Raw genomic sequence first — 12185 nt, 5'->3', positions numbered from 1 at the left:
CGAGGAGAGCTGCCCCCCCCCCCCCGTCGAAGAGAAAAAGCACAATTCGTCGGGAAGAAAAACATTCTATGTATTTTTTACATATTAGTAGACTCTAAAATCGATTAAATATGCTTTTGAAACCCCTAAATTGTCAAAATTTTCGCCCCCCCCCCGGACCGTTTTCGGAACCTTTTAATCGAAGCTCAACCACACCCACTTTGCTTTCATCAGGGAAATCTGACACCTCGTCGGGGGCACCCAAATCCAAGATGGCCGTCATAATGACCTCGGATGAGGTGGTTCCTACCAAAAATTGAATGCTATTATAAGTAGTAGTAGTAGTAGCTGCAGTAGTAGTACAATGGTAATGGGAGTGGCAGTATTGTATTAATCAGAAGAAAGCAAAAAATAACAGATAGTTGACAATGCATTATTTTAAATAGATGTGGAATTTAACAGTATGTTTAACAAGTAATTTAATTAGTTGATCGGCCAAATAAACTTAAATATAGAAAACAATAAAAAACAAAAAAAAGTAAAAAAAAATCGCGTAATAATTAATGATTGAATTGTATTAAACTTTTGCTACAGATACAGAAAAGCCTACTGTAAACTGTCCACCGGACGAGACCATTGATACTGATGAGGGTAGTGCCACGGCGTTAGTTGACTATTCAAGTAAAATATATGCAACTGACAACTCCGGGGATATCCCTACCATCTCTCCTAAACCCAATGAAACATTTCCTGTTGATCTTGGAATTCGGCCACACAAGTTCCCTTTTACCGCTACGGACTCGTCAGGGAATTATGATAATTGTACGTTTACTATAACTGTACAAGGTTAGTGATTCGATTTAACATATTTCTTAAAAATTGAATAGTGATAGATTTAAAATTGACTTATTTTTTGTAATCAATTATATAATGAATTTCATTGTTTTAAAATAAATAATATATATTTGAAAAACATTCAAGTGGTGCTGGTATATTAAACCAGAAGAAAAGAAAACATAGTTCATACTTAATTATTTAAAATAGATGGAATAGAATTATCAGTATATTTTTAATAAATAATTTCATTAGTTGATCGACCTACTGAGCTTTTATAAAATAACTATACATTAGTAAAACGATCGCGTAATAATTATTTGCTTACATTGTACAGTATTTAACTTTTTCTACAGATACAGAAAAGCCTACTGTAAACTGTCCACCGGACAAGACCATTGACACTGATGAGGGTAGTGCCACGACGTCAGTTGACTATTCAAGTAAAATATATGCAACTGACAACTCCGGAGATATCCCTACCATCTTTCCTAAGCCCAATGAAACATTTCCTGTTGATCTTAGAATTGGGCCACACAAGTTCCCTTTTACCGCTACGGACTCGTCAGGGAATTATGATAATTGTACGTTTACTATCCAAGGTTAGTGATTACGCCTATTTTACGAATAAACCTATCAAATTAAAATGTAAAAGTGTTAGATTAAAAATTAATTTCCTTATAAAATTTATAATACGATGGAAATAATAACGATACAACTACTGTGGCTTCGATGCCACAGTCACAGTAGTAATGTCGTCATCATTATCATCCTATCACAGTGGTCGCCATCGTCGATTTCTGAAAAGCCACTGACATCTTTATTACTATAATAAATGTAATTACTATTAATTACATTAATTATAGTAATGCATGTAATGTAATTACTACTAATACTATTATTACTATTATAATAATTCTTATATTATCTACTATTAATATACTATTATTACTAATGTTCAGTAGCAACAACCATACCACTCAATATAATTTAAGAAATACTGGCAGGCTATACATTCCATTTGTAAGGCTCAATAAAAGTCAATTGTTTGTGACGGTTGCAGGACCACGGTTTTGGAATAACCTCCAAATTGACCCTACCAATTTTACTAGCCTTACATCTTTTAAAAGAAATCTAAAATTACATTATCTAAGTTTGTACCTAAATTGAATTCTGTTCATTTCCGTACATCCTATTTATTTATCTTGTTTATCTATTTATTTATTTATTTATTTATTTATTTATTTAAATATCTTACTCATTTATTTATTTATGTTATTTTATTTCACTTTTCGGTTGTTTTTTTTTTCCCTTTTTTATGGATCCTCTCGAGACAAGGGTTTTCCTTCTAGATTGGGATCCTTACAACAGCTTTTACTTTTATGTATAATATATATGTGTGTGTGTATGTATGTGTATGTATATGTATTATTATATAATGTATATATGTATATATATATATATTTCTCAACGCTTATGTATTAATATGTGCTGTTGTAGAATAAAAGGTGCTTGCACCACTGAAACTACTACAAACTACTATTATCATGAACATTAAAATTGTATTTACCATTCCCATTACCATTACAGTCACTATCACCATTTCTATCTATTAGACTTGGAAAAAAAAAATTTAAAAAGAGTCCTAGAAATCAAGTTGGGCGGAGTGGAATGTTAGAAACAGTGAACATAGCCATATATCCTAATTAATCCCTCCTGGTCACCCAAAGCCCTGTTGACACTTGATTTTTCACTTTGTATACAAATGGCGGCCATTTTTCTAAATGGCCTCCAAAATTAGCTAAAATGTTCTTAAAATTGGAGCTAAATAAGCTACAGATATGATTTTGGTGTCTAAACAATGTCTAGACAGGCAACAAACTAGACATATAAAAACTATTGTCACTCAAACCAGAATAAATAAATAAATAACCATAAATATGTGTTATTTGTTTTAAAATAACCGCAAAATATACCTAAAATGTATATGGAATAAGAATAAATATATAACTCGCCAAAAGTTGCCGTGTTTGGTATCGTTAAATAATAATGTTTTTGTATTAATAAAAATTGGACACAGTTGCGTAACTCGTGGCTCTCGGAGTGGGGGTGGGCTCCTACTACTACCTAGCACATTACTACCAAGCCTTAAATAACGCATGTGCTTTCTGGGCGAAACGTGGGCCCTTATTACTACTAATACTACACACACTCCTACAACGCCTTGACAATATTGTAACCTTTTCAATAATTTCCGAAAAACTAAATAGACCAAAATCCCACAATCAATACATTCTATGGCAGATTTATTAGAAGGGATTCTTCCAAATATACCCCAGCTTTTTAATAAGGAGGTTTGACCAGTTATGTAATGCCTGTGTGCTTTCCGGGGAAACGCTTAGTTCCTCCACTTCTAAATGTGTCCCGAAAAAGCCATAGACCCCTACTTACTACTACCCAGCAATCTAATAATACGACATTTTTTACAATGTATTTCCTTTTAATTTTCAAAAACATACGAGCCCCGGCCAGCTGCATCCCTACCCACCTTAAAATCCGCCTTCGCCCTTAAACATGCCAATAAATAAAGAATTAAATGCATGGATATCCATAATAGTAGGCCTATTTCTAAATACATGTAAAGATAATATCTTTACATGTATTTAGAAATAGTACACAACACGTTAAATTCTTGTATATATGTATCATTGTTATTGTACATTATAGGCCTACTAATAATTCGGATATTCGGATGATAAACGCTTGCAACATCGTCGATTGTACCTTTAAGTACGCGACGGCGACGCGACGGCAACGCGACGAAGAACGCACGCGAAGACGCGGACTTCAATGGATCGTCTTTTTAATGAGGATCCGTTGAGATTGCCACTGACAATCAGCAGACGGCGTTGCGTAGTCTGTCGCTCGCCGGAAGCAAATGTGGATACGTCGTGCGACGGTCGTACGACGCAGTGAGTGTCCGGCTTAAGATGGTAATTGGAAGAGGCCTTAGGAAGGAGGTGGTGTAATCAATTCCAATCGCTGCTCTCTTTGTGTTTCAGACGGAGGGCTGAAATGCAAATTACGATAGCGCACCGTCTTTCGGATGAGACATTTAACCCGTTGGTCCCGTGTGCATTATGGCATGTGTGCAAGTTAAAGAACGCCATATACTAATCGGAAAAGAGGGGATTGTCTCCCGGTGTACATTGTCGTAGTGACTATGCGTTCTCGTGCGCCACTCTCGTGCGTCTAAATTTGCCAATTGTTTTAAAAATGAAAATAAAAAGAAAATTATACTTGCATTTTAAGTCTATGAGTGCCACTTCCGGCCACTTAGAGGTGCCCTAATTATAAATGATTAGTCCTAACCATGCTGGGGACTTTTGTAGTTTATCCTTGGTGTTTACACTTAATATACCCATCCACCCATAAGGGGCGGATATAGAGAAAGAATTTTGTTTAGCAGTTGTGGAGACCACTGACATTTAACAAATTTGGCTTGGAGTAGGCCTACAGTGTGACGTCATGCTCCCTTCTTTCTGGACTTTCTTCTCTCTTTTTTCTCCATTTTTGAGGGTTGGGATAGATAGACCCCGTGTGTCCCGGACCCGCCCCTGAAACGAATGATTGAATAATTGTTTGATAATACTTATTTATATTGGCAAAGCTACATTAATGAAATGCCCATGCATATGCACATGCATATGCACAGACCTGATATATATGTTGCACGCAAATGTGTGTGGATTAGTCACACAATATTTTTTGCATTGTCTAATAATTAAAGATTTTTCATCCTTAACACTTTCTATGGGGGTTACCTCCCCGGTCACTTCGTGAGCAGAAATATTTACTGATGTGCAAGGTGCTCCTAAGATTTTTTTTCGGCCCACAGTCCCATGACTCGTCGTTGCACCAGTGGAAGGGAAGGACCATACCTATTAATATTTTAACAAATAAGTCAGCCAATCAAATGTACATTTATTACTTACATTTATTACGTTTCGCAAGAAATCACACAGGTGTTACATAATCTTGTCAAACATCCATGTCGTAGTTGGACTGACCCCGAAGATTTTGTGGCATTTTGGTCTATTTGTTTTGTTTTTTTTTAATTATAGAAACATTTACCGTTTTCAAGGCGTTTAATAAAGTGATGTATAGCACAGAAGGGCCCGAACCCGTCGTGGCCTCTCAAGGACCCACTTGAACTGGATAGTAGTAATATTACCCCAAGAATGAGGGCTCACGAGCCTCTGTCTCTTATACACATCTAGATGTGTATAAGAGACAGAAATAAATCACGCGCACTTCAACTGAAGCTGATGTCTATTTGATTTTTCTAGCCTGGTTAAGGGCAAGCTAAAATGCCGATTTAAAATTTCGCATCGTTAAAAACGTATGTTTTTTAGCTCACACGATTTATTACAAGAAACAGAAATGGTACCCTATGCAGGTCTAATATTTTATAAGTGTAGTTAATGAAAAAATGCATTCCAGATTAGCCCAATAACCATGTTTAGCTTGTCATAAAGTAGCTGCCAATTTGATTAAGAGGAAAATTTTCGCAGGTGATTCGGGTCGGAATCAAACCAACGAAGTGATTTGGGTTGGAATCGAACACACGATCTCCAGGTATCTAGGCTGATGTCTTAAACACTAGACCACCGAGCTTCCGCTTGGTAGTCTATTGATGAATACAATAAAAAAAAAAAAGTAGCAGCAGGTACTGCAATGCTTTTCCGATGGCGTATTTTCGTCAGGAGAAATAATACAAAATGTTTGCCCTACCAGACTTGTTGAATGCTCAGTACAATCCCAAATATTTGCGAAAGAAAATCACAAGTGATTCGGGTGGGAATTGAATCTACGACCTCCAGGTACCAAGCCTGATATCTTAACTACTAGACAACCGAGCTTGCGATTGGTGGCTATTGGTGAATCCGATTCTCAAGTAGCAGCGGGTACTGCAATGCTATTCCGATTGTGTATCGTCAGGAGAAATAATAAGATGTGTATAAGAGACAGATATATAAACGACAAAAGCACATGTATGTCAGCAAGTTAGTAAATAACAGAAACGGTGTAGAATAAATACTGTAGATTGATTGATCATGCTTTGTTGACTCAATATTTACATATTTATTTCCGTTAAATATTGTTCACAAACGTTGATTAATTTAAATATTTTTAAGTAAATGGTCAATGAAAGGCTGTAAAACTGTCTATGAAAACTATGTCAAGAACGGCGTGACGTGTGTATGTGATCATCTGACATCGTTTGTCATTTTGATGAAACCGAAGCCGGTACCGGTATGTACTAAACAAATAGGAAATTATGGATATATAAGTAAAGGATTAAAAATACACGCTTGTTTAAGAACCTCAGTATTAATCCTATTACAATATTTTCTAGACAAACGAGAACGACATTTTGTCTTTGCTTACAACAGTTGGGTTATCAATTTCAAGTTTGTTTCTCATAATTACTCTCGTCATTATCTGTATTTTCAGGTAAGTTTGAATAAATATTATATATTTTATGTTCGTATTAATCATGAAATAAAAATATGACATAGCTTTAATTTTCAACATCCGATAAAAATTTGATCAAAAAATCATTGGTAATTTGTATCTTATATGCAGCAGGGCAAGCGAATCATTTTACATAGACTCGGATACTCAAATATTATGTTTTGTATAAATTTTCCTACTTTCTGCTTATAGTTTAGGAAATCATTTATTTTGAAAATAATGTTGAGTAGTAAACAATCAAACTTTTGGTTATTTGTATTTCAGAGATTTAAGAAATTCTGAGAGATATAAAATCATGCGCCACTTGGTCATCGCTTTACTTTGTGTCAATTGCTTCTTTTTGTTACTCGAAGTTGATGCAAAAGAATCGGTATGTCTTCGTATTTTTACCAATACCCTCAACGAGTATAGAATAGAAAAATGTCCGACTCTGGGGATTCTTTTAAACGCAATGCTAGTCTTTCATAATGGGAATACCATTGGGTTGTATGAATACCAGAACTCTAATTCCAATGCATTCGATGTTTCAAAAATGCCAGTGTTTATCGGCACTTCAAAAAAATGACAATCCGGTTTTCTTAAAACGAGCTAAAACTTCGAAATCACGTCATTTCGTATTCTTAAAATGAATTTGACTAGAGGACTGCAAATAAATCACGCGCACTTCAACTGAAGCTGATGTCTATTTGATTTTTCTAGCCTGGTTAAGGGCAAGCTAAAATGCCGAAATAAAAATTCGCATCGTTAAAAACGTATGTTTTGTAGCTCACACGATTTATTACAAGAAACAGAAATGGTACCCTATGCAGGTCTAATATTTTATAAGTGTAGTTAATGAAAAAATGCATTCCAGATTAGCCCAATAACCATGTTTAGCTTGTCATAAAGTAGCTGCCAATTTGATTAAGAGGAAAATTTTCGCAGGTGATTCGGGTCGGAATCAAACCAACGAAGTGATTTGGGTTGGAATCGAACACACGATCTCCAGGTATCTAGGCTGATGTCTTAAACACTAGACCACCGAGCTTCCGCTTGGTAGTCTATTGATGAATACAATAAAAAAAAAAAAGTAGCAGCAGGTACTGCAATGCTTTTCCGATGGCGTATTTTCGTCAGGAGAAATAATACAAAATGTTTGCCCTACCAGACTTGTTGAATGCTCAGTACAATCCCAAATATTTGCGAAAGAAAATCACAAGTGATTCGGGTGGGAATTGAATCTACGACCTCCAGGTACCAAGCCTGATATCTTAACTACTAGACAACCGAGCTTGCGATTGGTGGCTATTGGTGAATCCGATTCTCAAGTAGCAGCGGGTACTGCAATGCTATTCCGATTGTGTATCGTCAGGAGAAATAATACGAATTGATGTTTGCCCTACCTGACGTGTTATAAGTACGGTATTGAATGTCCAGTACATTCCCATTTCTTTTCCCCCAAAAAAAATCCTCAAGTAACTTGGGTGGTTAAGACATTAGGCTACTTATCTGGAGGTCGTGATTTAAACTAGATCGTCACAAAAACGTAATACTTTCTTCCATGTAACTTGACAAGTTAAACTTTCTCAAAGTTTCATTCAGATCAGTTTACCCGTTTTTGAAATATCTGGTGTAGAGTGTTTGCTCTTAAGCCACTTTAATTGGCCCTCACAACACACCCCACTCTAGACACTAAATATTAGGAGGCACATCCTTGATATAATGGTCTATGCTTCGACAAAGAATGGAAAGATCCAAGAATGGAAAGTAACCAAAGTGCCGGGCGGAAAACGCAAGTGCAGAAAGATAGGAAAAACGACGTGGAAGAAAAAAAGAAAAAAAATAATAACAAAAACAATGGCTTTTCTAACTACTGCTGAAAAAGCAAATAACGTCCTGGAAGTACGGTAACAATTTAACATCTAAAAATAAACCGTCGATATTGTTTCCTCACAGATCGCATGTAGTGTCCTTGCAGCTTTTCTGCACTACAGTCTTTTGGCAGCTTTCTCCTGGATGTTGATTATATCAACGGATTTATTCATGAAGATCAAACGTCCGTTTGCTGATCATTCAAAGCGCTTCACTTACTGTCGGTTCATAGGATGGATTGGACCTGTCATTGTTGTTGCAGTGACTGCTGGTATAACAAGAGAAAACTACGCATCTGATAAGTAAACATATTTTTGTTCACTACAAAAGGACTGTAATTTTAAGATTTACTGCAGTACAGGGACATTAAATCATACTTATTACTTTGATTGTGTATCTTTTGTAAAACTATTGCATCGTAGACCTAAGTTCTGTGCAAAAATATATCGAAGCACCCTGTTCCAAAATCAATTATACACAATTTTTATACATCGTCCGCTCAACTAGGAGTATTTAAACCACAGAAGATTCAATATATATATATATATATATATAAGGCCTGTCTCTTATACACATCTAGATGTGTATAAGAGACAGTATACACACATATTCATATATACATATACACACATATATATATATATATATATATGTATATATATATATATATATTACTACTACATATATAAACCTTATTAACACTATACTGTAGTAATAGGATTAAGAATAAGAAAGAATGTTACCGTTACAGAATACTAGTATAAGAGCAGCAAAGCTCAGCCGACAAATAATCAAATTAATTTGTTACTTTTATACTTAGGCATAAATTACCGTACTATTCATTTTTTAAATATTTATTTTTGAAGATTCTTTGACTAAATACTATTTTTAAATATTTTAGTGGCTAGGCCTATGCATAATTCCTAAAGTATATTATTGTATTGGTGCTGAGTTTGTTGACAAAGAAATGAAGCAGCACTATCTTTTTTAACTTTTGCTTATTCGTGACTGCCCCTGTACGACCTTTTTAATTTTATATTTGTTATTATTGGAAGTAAATATATATATTGGCAGTAGCAAATGTGTTTGCGTTAAACCATAGATATAATTGTTAAGGGAACATGTGGGGCTTGGGGATAGTTTCCCTGACTCCAATAAATACTTTATTAAGTCGCAATGAATGCGCCAGCGGAGTCAATGAGGAAAATGTTTCACCGTCGGACCTCCAGTTGTCGTTAAACACTTGAAGTCCTCAGACTATATAAGCATTATTTAGAAAATCCTACCAAAGTATTTCAATTTCTAATATTGTGGTCTTCAAGCACAGTTTCAACCATTTACTCTGATGTACGCAGCTCTTTAGTCTGGACTCTATGTCAGATTTAATTAATTCCCTTTCGGCAAATCTCTGGGGCCACAACTGATTGCAATGAGTAGCACATCAGTTGTCATGTCAGCTGAGTGCTGAACTACTCGGAACTATTTTAACGAAAACAGTAAACACCGTTATTTCTACTTTTTAAATTATATTAATTGTAGGTGCTGGTTAGATACTGAATCTGGTACCATTTGGAGTTTCATTCTGATAGTCTGCCTCACCAATCTGGTAATGTTTCTCTTTTCAACTTACTAACACAAACCTTTAATACATTACATCTAGAAAGCATGATAACCTGGTTGGGAAAAAAAATAAACAATTTGTTTTTTAGCCAGGTTAAAGATATTAATGGTTAATTTTTTCTGGATTCGATAGGCTTTCAATGTTTTCTATTATCAATTGTGCTGTATTCCAGCTTCTGTGCACAATACTAAAAAGATAAATCATTTATAAAGATTTTCATCCTACAGTTCGTTTTCATATATTACCAACATCTTGAAAGATTTATTACTATAATATCCGCATACTAGGCTGGATTGTACTTTTTTCAGTTATGAGAGGTTTTCCAACATACCGTTTGCTTACTTTTCATTTAAAACGTAACATTCTATTATAGATTATCATCGTACAGTTGTGTGTTATTGGCTACGTAACGTTCGAGAAATCTAAAATACCGGACCAATCTAAAGAAGAAATACAAAGCTTCATTAGAATCAGGTTAGAAAAAAAATCATTTCTGCATTACAATAAAACCAAATATTTTTAACAAATCCAAATAGTTATAACAAAAAAATATTCTTTACAAGAATATTTATGTCAATGTACTATTTAAAATAACCCATCACAGGCGGGCAATTTGCGGGTCCGACGGTATGTCTTGCAGCCTACAAAAATATATTAAAACCCGAGGATCACCTACCTTATTCTTTTCCGAACAATTCTTCGATTATTGGCCAATGCCGATCATAAGTAAATAATAATTCCTCTTGATTATTCTCTGTCTGTTTGTCCGCTAGCAAGATTACGCAGAAACTATGAAATTAATCATTATAAAGTTTAGTTGAATAGTACATAATAACAAAAAAAAAAAAACGCATGATTAAATTTTGTGAAGAAGTGGTCAAAAAACAAGGTCAATGTCATGGAAATTTGATTTTCTTTCAATCTCGAGCATAAAGTGGAGTGGAGTTCAGTAGCCTAATGGTTACGATGCTTGGCTTCTAATCGTAGAACTCGGCTTCAATCGCAGTCACAGCAGTATTTTTTCTCATGACAGAAAACAACGCCGCTCCCTAAGCCTTATTTAAAGACTTGATTTATCCTGTAATTGGCGAGTTACTGCTGAATTAATGTTTTAAAAAGGAAAGAAATCGCCAATACACAGACTGTTTACTGTTCAGTATTTAGGCACAGGGCGGAGTTATACACTCTGATGTGACAGCTCTGAATTATATCACCCGAGAGTATAATATTGTGATCCGTTTCAGGTGATAGAGGACTGTCAATAAGTGTGCTGTCGATATAATAATTGTTTCCCATGAATATTTAGTGAGCATATTTTTCATTTTTGTTAACAGGAATATGTTTCATGGTATATTGCTCCTTGCCCCAGCCGTGGGACTTCCATGGATTTTTGGTGTCATCATCGTTTTTTGTGATTGGAAAGTGGTGGAATACATCTATGTTGTCTTGAATTCCATGCAAGGATTCTTCGTGTGGCTCTCGCAGTGCGTATTCAGCAAAGAGGTGATTACATGTTGCTTTAAATGTTTTGTAAACTATTGCAGATGAACTGACGAAAGCTAATTTTTTTACTATCATAATCTATACGGTTTAATTACTTTATGTTGAAATTGTAACTGACGAAAAGATATTGTATTCAGTTTACCTGACGAAAACATCTTTGTAACCAGTATTAGCAAAAACCTTTAAAAAACTTACTATCTATGTAAGCATATTTTTCAAACAACAATTTTTTTCAAGCTTTGTAAAGATTTTCGTTAAAAAATAATCCTACTGTATTTTAATTGTAATTTTTGTATTTTAGGTGCGGCAGACAATCAAAAAAAGATTTAACAACCGGGTAAAGCACCATAGTAGCGTCGCTACTGTAAGCAGTGTGACTTATAAAAGAAACCGTGTAATTATCGAAGACATGTAACCACTGAAGACATCTATGACATGTAACTATTTACACATCAGGATTAGGATATAAATCAATACGTTTCTAATGACCTTTAAACTTAGTTAAACTACATTGTTAAATTAAAGTGTTAATGATTCACGCACTTCTAATCATTGGACAATAATGCATTCTGTATCTTCAGCACTGTACTAATTATTATACTCTAGTAAAATATTGTATTTTAGTTACGTGTGCATTATTTACGTTACTCCTATAATTACGTACCGTAAATTGCGACGGGGTGGTGCCAGGGAATGCCGGTGTCCATTGCCACTTGTCAGAAATTTCATGTGTTGCAAACGTTAAGGCTTATTCAATTACTTTTAGAGTTTACTAATAATTTTAAAAATCCATATATATTGGTATTAACAATCTTAGACGAAAAAGCGATGCAGGGAACTATAAATTTTATCATTTTAA

General features: G+C 34.8%; 1 protein-coding gene and 1 long non-coding RNA gene across 2 annotated transcripts; both read left to right on the top strand.

The window, feature by feature from the left end:
* The first annotated feature begins 6017 nt into the window (after positions 1-6017).
* On the top strand, positions 6018-6721 carry LOC117106404. The gene is made up of 3 exons (XR_004445058.1): positions 6018-6129; positions 6233-6330; positions 6616-6721. It is a non-coding gene; the product is annotated as an uncharacterized LOC117106404 (long non-coding RNA).
* A 1331-nt stretch (positions 6722-8052) lies between these two features.
* LOC117106405 (adhesion G protein-coupled receptor L4-like) lies at positions 8053-11741 on the top strand. Its single transcript, XM_033247769.1, has 6 exons — positions 8053-8097; positions 8287-8504; positions 9742-9808; positions 10197-10297; positions 11158-11326; positions 11628-11741. The coding sequence occupies exons 1-6, from the start codon at positions 8053-8055 to the stop codon at positions 11739-11741; spliced, it is 714 nt and encodes a 237-aa protein (XP_033103660.1).
* Positions 11742-12185: the final 444 nt, after the last annotated feature.

The sequence above is a fragment of the Anneissia japonica genome, unplaced genomic scaffold (genome assembly GCF_011630105.1).
Source record: "Anneissia japonica isolate Jap-2015-1 unplaced genomic scaffold, ASM1163010v1 scaffold287604_len118791_cov124, whole genome shotgun sequence".
Lineage (NCBI taxonomy): Eukaryota > Metazoa > Echinodermata > Crinoidea > Comatulida > Comatulidae > Anneissia > Anneissia japonica.
This window is presented reverse-complemented; position numbering and strand designations above follow the sequence as displayed.

Excerpts from the sequence above, each read along its gene's own strand:
- LOC117106405 (XM_033247769.1), top strand. The coding sequence starts at position 8,053 with ATGGTCTATGCTTCGACAAAGAATGGAAAGATCCAAGAATGGAAA. Across the intron at positions 8,098-8,286 it reads GAAAGATCCAAGAATGGAAA|ATCGCATGTAGTGTCCTTGC; the intron begins GTAACCAAAGTG and ends GTTTCCTCACAG. Across the intron at positions 11,327-11,627 it reads AGTGCGTATTCAGCAAAGAG|GTGCGGCAGACAATCAAAAA; the intron begins GTGATTACATGT and ends TTTGTATTTTAG.